The sequence below is a fragment of the Lissotriton vulgaris genome, unplaced genomic scaffold (assembly GCF_964263255.1).
Source record: "Lissotriton vulgaris unplaced genomic scaffold, aLisVul1.2 SCAFFOLD_1361, whole genome shotgun sequence".
Classification (NCBI taxonomy): domain Eukaryota; kingdom Metazoa; phylum Chordata; class Amphibia; order Caudata; family Salamandridae; genus Lissotriton; species Lissotriton vulgaris.
In genome coordinates, this window is record NW_028240788.1 from 325,463 (window position 1) to 341,303 (window position 15,841).

Here is a 15,841-nt window from a genome sequence, read left to right on the forward strand (position 1 = left end):
TCAGGCATGATACTTAATATGCAAATTAAAATTATGCAGCTTAAATAAACAAGAAACAAAAAAGTCAGTTAAAAAATCTTCAGCTTCAGGACCCTGTCTCTGTGGTCAAATAAGTTATTTTCAATTCTCATCCAAGGACATGTCGACATCATCAGATTTACATGCAGCATAAGTGTGGTCATTATCAAAACTAGTTAATACTTGCTTGTTGTCATCATCTCACCTATAAAATGGACCAGCAATTGGTTGTAGTTCAAAAGCTCTTAGTGACAATTATTATTATTATTATTATATTTCTTATATAGCGCCAGAATCGACCCCCAAAGGGGTATCTCCGCGCTTGCTTTGGGAACCCGTCCTGGGTTTTCCCTGTGAGATAGCCCCTACAGGGCATCCCCAAGGTGAAAGCCAGGCATCCCGCCGCGGGGGGCCGTTGTGGAGATTAAGCAAGCTTAATGCCCAGAGTTGCAGAGTGTGAACCCATGATTAGGTCAGGCACCGAAGCGAGAATTATCGAGTCCGTGGACATTTGAGCTCAACACCCTGCCGCGTCGGGAATCAAACCCTGGTCCCGGGTCTGACCTCTGCTTCAGGGTCTGCCTGCTCTAACCAGTGAGCCACACTTCTCCACAATGAGAGTGTAGTGATGAGGTCCCTAGCCTTTTCTTCTCAAATAGCACTATACTCTTATGCCCTGTAAATGGTCACCCAGGAAGATAAGATGGCTGTTAATGGATTGAGCTGTCGTAAAAGGTAAATTAAAAACAGTAGAATGTTGACAGCTGCATTGAAGACTATGGAGTGGCCAGGACCAATAATGGCTGTACAGGCCTTTTTTCCCCAACATTCCAACATTTCAAATTCCAATGTTTGTTTGTTTCCCCCTTTTTAATGTAGAATATTCTTCTCCAGTGTGTGGAATGTTCCATTGGCATTATAGCCCTTCTGCCTATACCTGTTCTTAAACAAATGAATAAATAATAAATAAATCCGTATTTGTAAAGCGCAACCTACTCACTCTTATGGGTCTAAAGGCCCTGGGGGCCGTTGTGGAAATTAAGTGAGCTATTGCCCAGAGTCACATGGTGCTAAGCTGCCGCTGGAGCCGGGGATCGAACCGTGAATCCGGTGCTCCGGAGTCAGCTGCCCTTGCCGCTGCACCACACCTCTCCACTCTTAAAGACCCTTTCCCTTGTTATAGGCTCTGGCCTGCGGCTCAGACTGTAACTCAGCTTCAGCGCCTTTTACAACTGTTATAGCACTCCTCAATTGGCTATATTGCTATATTGTACTTGCTGTTCCTGCACGGAAGGTAAAACAAATCTCAACTGGTCTAACGTGAAATACATAATGCACTCTGAATTCATAAACTGCACCACAAAATGTGTTTTCCCAGCAATTTTACTTTTGTCCAAAATTGGTTGTGGAACATAATTCATTGCATTTTTTCATTTAAAGTGCCTGCATCAGAATTCCCTGCAGAAGGCAAAAGGGGGCCGCAAAAGACTCAATAGCCAAGCCTCTGAAAATGTAGAGAAGCGAAGAAGTATTAATCTCGGCACCTGCCAGGGTCAGGTATGTGATGAATATGAGCTCAATATTATAATTTTTAATTAGCACTCAAACTTTAATATGTTATGTGTTGAAGACTTGTTTGAACTTTGAGCCGATTCACAAAAATAGTCTGAAATGCAGTATCTAGGGATTTTTCCTTCTTTTGGAATACATTTGTGACTGCCATGGAATTCGTAAAGGATTCCAAAACTGTGAATTCTCAGTTTTCCATATACGTTGCCGTTTATGCATGTGTAAATGTGTGTAAATATGTAAATGTACCCCGATTCCACTTCAAAATACTGGAAAATGTTGTTCTATTGTAGAAACTCCTTAACACCTGTTCCACGACCGATTTGGTGGTGTTCCATCTTCATTCCCTCCATTATTATAGATGTACCCCTTTTTACATTGTGGGAATCTGTTAGGAAGCAGTATTTGAATACCCACATAATCGCATGTTTGTAGGTGTTTATCAACTTTTCAACGCATCTCTGTACTGAAGCGTCCACTGCGGACCCCAGTGAGCTTATTAACTCAAAATATGCTCACTGATGTAATAATATATAGGTAAATAGTATGAAGCCGTTAATTTACATTTTGTAATTAAAAAATCTAAATTTACACTTGGAATGCAAGCCTGCTGCATACCAAGAGGCAATTTAGGTGTGCAAATGGCTTTATGAATCCGGCCATTGATGATTAAAGCTTCCAATCTGTTCACTGATCTTCCTGCCTGTGTGAGTGGTATAGACTAAGCAAGCGATAAATATGATTTTGCTTTTTTTAAGGGGATGGCTACCTCACCTGTTTGTATCAGCATCCTAGGACCTTGTGTGTTGGTTTGAAAAAGCTGGAAGTCTGAGCTTTTTCACACCAAGTAAATTCTCAGGACTATCCATGTCATATCAGAGGCACAAAGCACCCTCAACAATGCAAAATAGAGTTGTTTTATACACACACTGGTTTTAAAATTAATGTTTATGGTTCATGTGATGCTATTCGCCCATTCTCAGGCATGTGTCTTTGCTTTTTCAGCTCTTCAAGGAACCATCGGATGAAGATTCTTCCAAAGCAAATTCCAGTTCTGTTGGTCAGCCGTCTCGACAGGTGAACGCAACACAGACCAACTCAGTGATCATGAATATTCTGGGAAGTACAAACACTGGGAGAAACATCTGGACAGATCACCAGATCAGGCAAGCCTTGTTTCCTAGCAGACGGTCACCTCGGGAGCAGGAGGACGATGAGGATTATTATCAAATGTTCCTACCCTCTGCTTTGGCTGCTAACATGGACTCCACCAGGGTGCATGACGAGCGCAGTACTTCCGGTCGCCCTTGCAGCTGGCACATGGGGCTGATGCAACAAAGTGAGATCTCCAGCTCCTACCGAAGAGTAGTCAGGCGGGCTAGCAGTGTTGGTGAAAGTAATACTGCACAAAATGGCTTCAGAAGCAGAGCCAATGATCGCAATCAGTTGATTTCACAAAGACACGTCATAAACTACAGCTCTAGGACTGAAGTGGGCAACACACACACATATGCTGAGTCTTCAGAAGAGCTAACCATTGATGACATTGAACATGTCTATGATAATATCAGTTATGAAGATTTGAAGCTGATGGGGCTCGTTCACAGGGAGAATGAGGTGCATCCCCACACATCGAGCAACTCTCTTCATCAAAGTGATAACACACGGGGAGTGCCCAGCAGTGAGAAGCAATCAGTCTTAGAAAGATCTTCTCACCTTGGAAATAGCAGAGACATGTTACGAGGAGACATACACACTTCCAGCTCCCATGAGCTCAGAATAGAAGAAGGTATTTATGACACAATAGGCCTCTTAGATCAACCAGTCATGGATTTCAATTGGCATGCTCCTAATTGCTCTAAAAGGAGCAGTTTCATGGGGCGAGAAGCAGACCCATGCTACGACAACTTTCAACGATTCGTTTCAGAAGAAAGCCTCCAGTTCAGTGACGACGAGACATTGGATCACCGTGTTCCCCTGGAAAATGACTATATGAATTTGGTTGATAGCTCCTCGAACTCTGACTCACACTCGCACAAGTCCGCAGCAGATAAGCTTTCGGAGGAAGTGGATGAAATTTGGAATGATCTAGAAAATTACATAAAAAAGAATGAAGAGAAGAACAAAGATCGACTTCTTGCATCCTTCCCTGTGAACAGAGATGATGTTCAAGAAAGAATGCATGCTGGAAGCACTCCAGAACTGAGCAAAGAAGTTGAATATTCGTTGTCCACGCTTTCATTGCCTGAAACACCTAGAATAACAAAAAACAAGGTAGCCCGACTCAGTGGAGCCAGCATGAGGTTTGGAGAAGGACGTGTTGCTAAGGAGGATTTGTTTGTGAGTCTTCACAGGCCCACGTTAGCAGGCGATATGACATTGGCTGAAAGCCCCTACAAGTCCGCTAGCATTATTCTTTCCAATTCAGATGTAGACAGTGCCGACCTGGGTTCGGACCTTGTGGACAAAACAAAAAATAAAGTCTTTTTGATGGCAAGGCAGTACAGTCACAAAATTAAAAAGGCCAATCAGCTACTGAAGTTAAAGAGCCCAGAACAGGAGCAACCTTTGTGCAGGCAACCAAAAGTGAATTCCAAAGATCTTGCAGCAATTCTAGAGGAAAAGAAACAAGGGGGTGCTGCCATTGGTAAGTTGGGGTTATGGGGAAAGCAAAAAGCATTGAATTCCGCTGTAAGCTGTGTGTTTTCTTTGCTGTAAAGGAATATTCAAAGGCTTTGCAAACTCTTAATACTGCAATATTAGAACAAATATGTGTAGTTGTATTTTCAAGAGGTAGTGTCGGTAACACTTTCTTCATTTGTCACAAATGAATATGACTTTAACTATTGCACCATTTACTTTGCTTTTTGCATGAATGTCAAGAGTGTGTGAGTAGCATTATTACATTTGTGTTTTATGTGTGATAATCCATCTCTATCTTTAGATGATGCTTGTGCCTTCAGGTTTAAATACCAGCTCCTGGAATAGTAATTTGGTGTGGTAGTGCCCATGTCACAGTTACTAACGCTTACCCAATAAACCTGGCGTGTAAACTGAATACTTTTCAAGAGCAAATGTTTGGACATTTAAAAATGTTTTTGCACTGCACACACCAACGGAGATGGTGGTTGTGATGCTTGTGTTCTCTTTCAGCTGTCACCTGTACTGCAACCTACTGCATTCACCGGCAGGAAATAAAATGCTTACGTGGCAACTTAAAAACTGCATTTATGAGCTTCCCACACAAATCCAAACTCAACAGATCCCCATTCCAAAAATTTTACAGTGAATTCTCAATACACAGAAACATAAACATCCTAATCTAAGCCTCAGAGCAAAACCTCCTCACTTTCTGTGTCTACATATCAACGGTGCTCAACCACCCCTCCCACTAACTGCACATAACACATCCCCGTACGCTCTCCTATCTCACCTGAACTCATCATTCCCCAATGTCATCACACTACCGCAACCTATACCCTTCCTACATCCTCCCCAGTCCCAAAAATCATGTAGTTATGTTCACACTTCTCAATCTAGCTCCTCACCCTCCAAGAACCTCTTCCCCTATGCAGCTAGACTAAACGCCTCCACTAGAACTCACACTTTACATTCCACGGCAGACTAGCTTCTACTATAGCACCCTCCCTAGCCTACGATGACCACCAGCCTATGCCTTCTCTTGCCACAGAACCAACTGATCTCCACTATCACATGCCTAGAACACAAAATCAACAAAATATTGGAAGAAATCTCCTCACTACGCAAAGACTTGCTACAGCTTGCCTCCCATTCACATAACTAAGATGAATACTGATCAGACCACAACTATGCACTCTTCCCCCCCATGCTCTCCCCACTGGCTACCTATCCCCTACACCCACTACCACCTCAAACCTAGACGCACCAATACGAGAATGTCGCAGCTAGGAGCTGAGATGCTGAGCAACTCCTACAACAACGCTCCCAGCCGTTCCTGCTACCACAAGATTCCGGTCATCCTTGGCACCAGCAGGATCCCCTCCAATTGCTTCCCCAGACCACTGCCCTACGTAATACCATCCAACCCAATCATTCGATCCAAAAACACTACCTTCGCTAAACTGCATGCTATTAAACTGTTGGTCAGCAGTCAAATATGCCACCAAAATAGCGGAAAACATCCTTCAATTTAAAACTGCATTTGTTTTCTAACCGAAACCTGGCGAACTGACAACTCATCCTCCATTATCGATGTCCTCACCCTTCCAGACTTCTCAATCCTTCATCATGACCGCAAAGATCGTGGTCTGTGTTCGATTAGCTATCATTCACAAAAACGATCTCTGCCTGAAACCCTTCCACACAGCTGAATACCCTACCTTCGAAATTTAGGAGTCAATCTCTCCTCCAAAGGCTCCAACCCCTTCAAATTCCACATTATATATCACCCACCATATGAAAAACTACAATTCTTTGATGATTTAACAGACCTTATAACACAAATCTCCCCGAAGGTCTCCACAGACATTGCATGAGGAGACATCAACCTGCACCTGTATGATGCTGATGACCCAACAGTACAAGCCCTATCCACTCTCCTTGAATCAACAGATCTCACTCAACACTGAAAAACCTCACAATACAGGATCTACCCTAGACGTAGTCATCTCCAATCATAATACCATATCCCTCCATTCCATCCTACCCACCAACTGGACTAATTAGCACACTGTTTTATTTGACCTCTGTGTCCACCAACCTAAACTCCACACCCACATTAATCATCCCAAGTACTGGACGAGAAATACCCACAAAATCCCCTAATCAGAACCAGAATCCCTATAGAGCTCCCAAATTCTACCCCCACCTGGCCTTACCTCCACGACTACCTCACCTCCCACTACAACATGAAAACGTCAGATCTTCTTGACACTGTCACCCCTATAAAACTGAAGAAATCAAGAACTATCTCTTCCAGATCCTGGTTCAATAAAGACTTGAACAAAGAGAGATGACAACTTAGACTGGCTGAAAGAAACTGGAGACAACAAACCTTATTGATCCATCTCCCCTCCTCCGAGCGGAACGCCTTAAATACAAAAAACATATTTACAGAAAGAAATCCTCTTTCTTCCTAGCCCAACTTGACCACTCCTGAAACAGACCTACAGACCTTTTCAACATCATCAAACAGCAAACCTAATCCTTCCCTCCACACTCTTATGATGACGGTCAAGTGCTGCGAGGAATTCGCCAAATTCTTCTCTGAAAAAGGAACAAACATTGAACTCTCACTGCCCCACCACCTCCCCACCCGTCACCAATGATGTCCCTTCTACCAAAGATGGTCCTTCCACTGCCTCACTCCAACCGATAATGGTCCCCGCAAACCCAGCTTTGCCACACGCAACCATAATCCCATACAACTGAAAAACAATGCAACCTGGGCCAAGTTCTAAAATACCTCGGAAGAAGATATCACGGGAATACTTGCATCCATAAAGCTGACCTTACCTTTCTAACCCCCTTCCCTCATCAAAACCTCAGACACATCATCTCCCCTACATAGACTAAAATCATTAACTCCCCATATCCAGCAGCATTCTACCAACCTCCCTCAAATGTGGAAAAGTCACCCACTCGTCAAAAAGCCATACGCCGACCAGAATGACCTCAACAACTACAGACCTATAACCAACCTGCATCTCCTTGCCAAAACTATCAAAAAATGTGTGCTCTCAACTTGACAGCCACATTGAAAAATTCGAGCTACATAACACCTTCCAAAGTGGGTTCAGGAAAAGCTGCAGCACAGAAACTGCAATCCTGAACATCACGGATGACTTGCACGTCTCTCGATGAGGGCCAGGCATGCCCGCCTCATCCTCCTGGACCTCTCAGCGGTCTTTGATACTGTTAACCATAACATTCACCTAAACACCCTTCCACCACGTGCAGGCATCAACGGTAGCATTCACCAGTGGTTTGTCTCATACCTGAACTAACGATCTCAACTAATCAAGCTGAACAAATCCACTTTACCAGCAATATCAGTTCCTTAAGGTGTTCCCCAAGGATTAATCCTATCCCCTGCCTTTTTCAGCCTCTACATGGAACCACTCGCAGTCATCCTGAAACAAGCCATAACTGCCTACCATCTCCATGCAGATGACACCCGACTCTACATTATAATCTCGTCTCTCAGAGACATCTAGCACCTAAACAACACTCTCCATCATGCAATCCTGGCTGACCAACAACCACCTAATGCTAATACCAAACAAAACTGAACTCCTCTTTATTTTTTAGAGTTTTATATAGCACGGACAAGACCCGAGACATCGGGTATCGGAGCGCTTTTGCCCAACCAAAAGGAAAGTCCTATCCTATATGCAACTGACTGGAGAACCTAACTGCAGTAAACTGTAAATTATCCCTCTCCAACTCTGTCAAATCATTAGGGAATACTCTTGACAATAACCTGAGCATGCAAAACCACATTAATGCCTCCACACAAAGTGCCTCCTTCACGATAAAACACTTAAAAGTCATAACCTTCATCCCCTTGAAGATTTAAAGACTGTAGTACAATCCTTAGTCCACTCTAAGATGGACTTCGGTAATGCAGCACTCAACGGTATGCCCCAAAAAAACGAATTCCCATGAAATCCACACTTAACACAGCAGCCAGGCTCCTCTCCTTGGTAAGCCACTATGATGACATCACTCCCACACTCAAGAAACTAAACTGGCTACCTATCAAAGCAAGACATATATTCAAAATGGCCTGCGTAGCCCACAAAGCTCTCTACACTGAAAAATTAACCTTACTCGCAAAAAAATTTTCAAAAGTTGGACAAAAGAGGCACCTGCGAAACTCAAACACTCAACTCTTGATCCCATCAAAACGTAACAAAGAAAAATCACTCACCTGTGCCTTTTCCGGGAATGCACCTAGAATCTGGAATGTCCCGCCACAGGATCTACGTGCAATCATTCCCACTCTTGAGGAAAAACCTCAAATGACTTCTTCTCTGTAAATACCTGCACCTTCCCACCCAAAATGACCAACTTCCTTGAAACACTTCCCCCGTGATCCTCAACAAGCCAGAACAATTCCATCTTTCAAAATTAACTATGCTGCACCCTAACTTTTGGAGGGGGAGCCTACCATTGCTACCTCCAGACTATATCTCCTGTCTATTCCATATTTACCATATATGCCTACAGTTTTTTATTAATCTCCTTGCATATTGTTGGTAATGTTGCTATGCATACTCTGTAAAGTGCTCTCATACCTTTGGGTCTAGTTTGCTCTATATAAAACTCAATATATATATATATAACTCCGCTATATGAAACTCAAAAAATATATATATAACAAAGTAGACCTTTGCTCTCCAGCTGGAGTCTATTTTACTTACTTTGCTGTCACCAATAAAAATAAAAGGTCTTTAAATGAAGAAACAAAACGTCAAAAATGTGTTGAATACAACAAAGAGAGACAGGACAAGGTTAAGGGCTCCAAGGAATGGACAGCGGGTATTGTGTGACTTTGGTGAATATTAGGTAAGTTTAATATTTCAAAATTACTGTGTCATTAGGCACAAAAGATGGATTAGAAATGTGCTTAATTATATAGTCAAAGGCTGAACAATTACTGATGTCAAATCATAAGTGCAGATCTGACGATTGCTGTGCTGTGTAGGCGCACATATTAAAGAGGGTCAGCTGACATGTTTTGTTCCTGAAAGAATGTTTTCAAGGCTGAAACATATATTTATAATCAATATGTAGCAAGACTGGTCCAATTGGATATCTATAAGCGTCTCCAAACAAGATGTGTGAGCCAGAAAGGTAGTGGACGAAATGTGATTCAACAGGAAATAGAGGGCCTAATAGTTGAAAAAAGAAAAATGGTGAGCGACAGAGATTAAGTATACCCATTGTACAAATTGAAACAGAATGAAATAAGCCCACCAAGACCAGTGTATGTTTGTTGTGAAGTGGCACAGTTTTATTGGAAAGCCGAGGAAAAATTAATCATAAGTTATAAACTTAACAGATGAGATCCTATGAGGCCAGTAGAGAGGTGCAATATAGGAATATGTGGTAGCATTTGCAAATAATTTGATTATATCCATATCGTTAAATGGGGGGGGGGGGGTTCATATTGATGAACAGAAGGAAGAATTAACATTGGCGGGTGATATCAATCAAGGAAGAAAAATAACTGTAGGTTCCAAATATCTGTAAAGATAAATAGTTTGGTAACTAATCAAAATGGTGGAGTAAAATATAATGAAAGTAGAGAAAGCAAAATGCAAAATATACATCCAAATGTGATGATCAGTGAATGTTCAGGTAAAAATGAGGTAGCTAGCAAATGGTGGATAGTAGACCAATAGTAATTTTGCACGCTCAAGGGGAGATCACATGATTGAAAGTAAAGAAGGTCTTGCATGAAACAAATCGCAATACAATATATTTTCCTTGTGAAGTGGTTGTCTACGTTTGACAAAGCTGTCAGAAGCAATTAACCACCAAATGGGTGACCCACTTTAAATTAAGAAACTGAAATCCAGAGCTGTGTAATTAGCAGTACATGGCAAAATGAATGTAATGCTGGTGAAACAAAGTAAATCTAACCTAGGGCTATGTCACTATCATCTAGTTGAATGACCAGAAGTAGCTACGTGCCCCTTACTTCTGGAAAAATCACCAGCGCCTGGAAATCTAAATGACTGTGGAAGGCTTATGAGATGGGAAGTTGGCTACATTTTCACCACAACATTGCCATCCACCTTATGGCTGCACTATATACCAAAATGTGTACCACCACCTATCCCTTGCCCTACCCCAACACAGCCCACCTCCTTTACACAACCATTTGCACTCCAAATCATTGCTTGCACCACCACATCTAATCCACACCTGGCCAACACCAAAACATAGACCCTACAGCAGCTGCATTCTTTACCATGCACTGTGGGCATGGTACAGAATGCCCCCTGCATTTTAAACCATTTACACTGCAAATACCATAGAATACACTCACCCGACATCATGTACTTCGTACTGCTTCCACATAGCTACCTAAACCCTACCTCCTGTGACAGTACTACATGTGCCCTGCAAATTAACTGAGGTTCTGTTCAGAAGGTAGAGTTCAGCTCCAGCAGAAAAGCCACATCCAAGCTGAAGTAAAACACAAGCAACCTCAGACCGTTTTAGGACTTATTGGGTCTGATCACTGAGGTGCAGCTTTGGTCCTTTGGCAGAGGAAGATGGTTCGAAGATGAGGCACATACTTTGCCGCATAGCCGTAGAACTTAAGGAGTCACACTCAAAGAAATGAGTGAAATGCTTGAAACACAGACTTCAATGGCAACAAGGCATATGGGATGCACCTCCTACACTTTTATACCATTAATAGGAGAAAATATGTCAGAATACAAATTCTAAATGTGGGCGTTTTTAGTTATTCTCCACTCCATGTCATTGGTTCCTCAGAGTGGTCAGGTTAACTCCAGCCAGTGGCCGTTGAGTGTCTTTGATACAAGGATCTTACTCAGTCATTCAGCCATTGTGCTAGAAACACACTATTATCTCCTTTTCTTTTTCAGGCCACTGTTGTGGCATTCCTCTGTGACATTGTGGGCTACCAGTCTTCCTTGAACCCATCCATCAGCAATGATTTTCAGTACCACAGGCAAATGGAATTTCATCTCTCAGTCACTCACTATGTCAGAAAAATGGCAGATTTTTTCCCCAATAATCTGGCTGTAGCCTTACCTGTAGTCACCAGCTCTGCTGACCACTTTGGTTATCCATAGCCCTATAGTGGCTTATTCCCAAGACTTTTAGGGAAGCTTTCACTGGTTGTGCTGCACCTTTGCTTTCTTTGTGTGTGTGTAATCCTGTAAAGCTGCTGTCAATACTTTTATTTTCTGTGAAAGAAGCAGTCGCTACTGCTGTTGCTTCATTCTTGGACACCTGTTTGTGTCCAAGGCCCACTTGCGTTGCTACTTTTAGAATAGTATCCTGTTGGCGAAAGTGTGCTGGCTATTTGTGTATTAGAGGGACTTGCACTTCTGCAATCATATTGTAGTCGATCTGCATGCGAGGAGCGCTTATACTGTTGCTGCCTATGCTGCTAATACTGTTCCATCTCAGGTTCATACAAAGGCCAAAACAATTGGGTTTGTCAGTGCTTGTTATATGTCAAAATTGTTCAGTTACATAGTGTTCACTGTGTGGTAATTTTATCAATTTTCATTACCAGGTGCCAGGATTGCAGAATATTCCCAACTGTATGACCAGATTCTTTTTCGAGAGATGCCATCCAAACCACAGAACGATGCCCGATCCACCTCATCTGCTTCACACAGCTCACACCCGAAGCCGCTGTCATCACAGCTCAGTAGCGAATGTTCACAAATGGAGGAGTGGCTTTTAGATTCTACCTACAGTAATGGAGACTTGGCCAATTTTTTCTCCTTGTCTGACGGTCAAGGTGCTAAATCAATTTACAACTCTTCTGAACTCAATGCGAAATGTTCCCAGAAGCAGCTGACATCTTCCATACCTTCCTTCAAAGGTTCCCCTCATCCCCAGGACCAAACCCAAAGATGTAGCACCGTTGCGAGTCAGTCTAACAAACAGAATGTGCGCCAAGATTTCCTGTTCAACTCGTTGGAAAATAGAGGAAGTAGTTCCAAACTCCCAAAGTATGGTAGATCACAGTCAATCCCTTCAGTTATGACCAGCAAGTCAGGTGAAACCTTAAATTACAGGGACAAACTGACCCCAAAAAACCTGAATTCCAATGAATGTGTGTGGTCTGGTAGGCCAAACAATGTGTATGATACGCCTGGTTCATTTTCATGTGATACGACTCAGAAAAGTTTGAAAGAACGTTCAGATCTCACTCTGCAGGACTCACAACAAATATTACTTGTAAACAGAAACCCAGCCCTCAATGCTGAGATTGCAACGCAGAACTATTTTTCTAACTTTAAAGACAAAGGAGGGTCAGACGACAATGATGACGATGATGATTATGTTGAAATCAGGTCAGATGACGAGGACAGTTGCTTGGATGCTGATCAGATCAAAGCAAAGAAGTCTGGCATGTCATTCAGTGTAAGCCACGCCCCTCCTCAGACACTAAATACCACAGACATGTCTTATTCCTTCAGTGATCCATGCACACCTGCAAAGTCTCAAAGCAGCAGGCATGCCTCCTCTCCACAACTGACCACGTATAGTGACTCTGACAAACTCAATGACTATTTGTGGAGAGTACCATCACCTACGCAGCAAAATATTGTTCAGTCTTTAAGGGAAAAGTTTCAGTGTCTTAGCTCAAGTAGTTTTGCATGATTATCTGCAACCAACTTAATTTATGCCCAGGTAGGTTGGCACGTTTAGAGCCTTGAAACAAAAAACTGGCACTATGTACTGTAAGGCCTTTTAGCGTCCTGACTTCATGCACTGTATCACAGCAATACCTGCTTATTGTATCTTTGTTTACAAGTGTAATCAAAAATGTAAAAGGATTAGCTGTCTATTGCTAGTTGTTCTATTACGAGTCATCTATTCAGCAGGTCTCCGCTCTTGGACATGTGAAAGAGTGGGATGTAAACGATAATATTTCACTCTAGATGCATGTTTAGGTGCTTCCCATTTGCACAGTTCTTCTTGCTTATTGGAGAATGCACTTAACAAGTAACTTCCTCAGAGTGGACCTTCCTGCCAGTTCGTCCCGTGGTTCAAAAGTGTTGCTTTCGACTGCTACCCTGTCTCTTTAGTTTTTTGCTGTCTTCATGCAAAACATGGTGCTGTTCCAGTCCAATGTTGGAGGAGTTTGATCTCCTTTTCCAGTGGCAGTTTAAATTGTTGTTTTTTTTACATTTGTTGGCTTTCTTCTGGTTTATCTGTCTATCATGATCCCAGTGGTACAAAAATGACATCATGTGCAACTTTTATCCAGACATTAACAAAGATAGGTTCTAATAATCCAGTGCCAGTCTACATAAGAACACTGATTGCCTGCACTAGTTTCTCAAGCAATGTTCTTCAAGAATTGTCACGGTCTGATTTCCTTCTAAATTCTGTGCGCATATCAGCGAGAGTTACAGTGTTCATGTAATTTATTTATGAAATGCTTCTCCCATTTGTTTTTTATGGTCTGGTCATATTCCACTCAAAAGACAATTTGCATGCAGATCAAAAACACCTCCGAATAATCGTATGCTTCGATCCTAGTCTGAAATCCGTATTCTATTTCGACTATAGAGTGATCAGAGTTAAACTGAAACTTCAGTTGAAGTTAAACTTTCCACAACCAAGTGCTCAGACAATATTTGATCACTGATGAAGATAATACACAGAAAAAATTGAGTTGTCTTTAAGTTCCCTTAATCTCAACTCCTTGGATGTCACATTAAACATCATATTGTTTATGCAAAGCTCAACCATTTGACAAACAGCAGTAGGCTAGACATAGAGCACTTGCGTGAATTTGCGATCCCAGTTCGGCCCTGTATAAATTCACACAACTTCAAAAGTCTACTGTGAATATGTCAAATGCCTTGAAATAAGACTGCAAAAGAGTTCCTTTTCCTCGCAGACCCATTATTTCTTAAAATTCTGCTTTGTATCTTATGAAGCGTACAAAAAGAAACTAGGTGTCAACCAAGAAGAGCAGGTCAAATGTATGTGTCCATCTGACACAGAATTTCGGTCAAAAGAGGCTTCATAGTAGGAAATGCACCTTTTGTCTCATAACTTGAACAGAGCTTGGATTATCTCAAAATGTTCAAGAAAACTCTGGATGCTTCAGACCTTAATAATTTGGATTATTTGGCTCCGCATAAGCATATACACCTTCAAAATAAAATAAAACAACATCAAGATGTCATGCTGTGCAACTTGCATTTTGACACTTGGAACATGTGACTGAAACAAAAACGTTCCATGTTCTTATACGAAATGTGAAAATGTATACTAAACATTTCAATAGTGCACATAATATGAAACCAAGATATACTCCCAAAATGTGTGTGCAGATGCACACACGCACAATCCCTTGCAGACATTCTTTCTAAGTGCAAGGTGTAGTTACGAGGTACAAGTAAAATAAGCAACACTGACTACACATAGCTTCTAAAAAAAAAATGATGCAATTTCTAAAAAAGGTTTGGTGCTTCGCATTGAACTTTCCCTTGACTATCACTTTTCATAACAATATGAGCCTGCCACTGGCTTCAGTTGGATAGCAGAAATTAGTAATCTGGTGTGCTCCTACACTAAAGACAACAGAACAATGTGTGAGAAGCTGAGAAACAGCATAATGTGAAAGATGACGTTATAAATTGTAAACCCTGGTTCGAATACTGTGAAAGAAACAGCAGTAGCAACATGCTTATGATCACCTGTGGATACAGGCAATTGCTATTTCTTAAATAACTGAAATATTTTTAGTCAATTGGAATAAAAGGTTAGTGATCTCCCTTCATCCCGTTCCTTCGAACAAGACTATATTTATATGTTGTGGGTAGGTGCCTCAATTCAGGAAAAAATACAAAAAAAAGGAAAAAGAACTATGTTTCTGGAAAAAAAACCTCTCTATGTTCTATATCAGTGCTAGCCGAGGTCCCAGCTTCTCGTACGGTGGCGCTTTCTGCACTTTGCCATCTGTCGAAAAGGTTGCACATGAAGTTTTTGAGGTTTGTTAAATAGTATGTTACTGCCTTGCAGCACTAATCGTACTATCTTGTCCTATGGATAAAAGATGGATTTTTTTTTAAGTTGCACTTTTTATAATGACCCGTCTTTGTACAGTATGTAAAAATAATGTATGTAAATGTAGCTGTCTCATTGTCGTGTTTACGTCGTTTTTGCTTTGCTTAACAGTCAAGTTTAAAGCATGACAGAATTATGTAACTTTGTTCTACTTAGAAATTAATGTAATAAATACAATACATGTCTGAAACAATAAAAAACACTATTGTGTAGATGAAATGATGCAAGGATGCTGTGGTGTCATTTAATGATGTGATGCTATCTGGGACTTAGCATTTCTTAGCTTTGTTGGATCTAGTACCCGTTGCCCAATTACAATATATGCCAATGAGTAATGGTGGCGTAAAAGGATGACTGTTTATTGGATTTATACTATTGAATTTTTTTGTTAAGCTCAGACTTAAGCTTTTAACGGATGCTATGCTTTATCTTGAGGATTTCCAATTGGTCACTTCTGTTTACA

The 15,841-nt window shown here is 41.5% G+C and overlaps 1 protein-coding gene across 4 annotated transcripts in view; it reads left to right on the forward strand.

Annotated features, from left to right (window-relative positions):
• PLEKHG1 (pleckstrin homology and RhoGEF domain containing G1) overlaps nt 1-15,600 on the forward strand; it is a 272,018-nt gene extending 256,418 nt beyond the window's left edge. For all 4 annotated transcript variants that reach the window (XM_086947960.1, XM_086947961.1, XM_086947962.1 and 1 more), the window contains 3 exons: nt 1,459-1,575; nt 2,593-4,234; nt 11,855-15,600. In XM_086947960.1, coding sequence (XP_086804086.1) covers nt 1,459-1,575; nt 2,593-4,234; nt 11,855-12,954 — 2,859 coding nt within the window. In that variant the 3' untranslated portion in view covers nt 12,955-15,600. The remainder of the gene's footprint in view (nt 1-1,458; nt 1,576-2,592; nt 4,235-11,854) is intronic.
• Nucleotides 15,601-15,841: the final 241 nt, after the last annotated feature.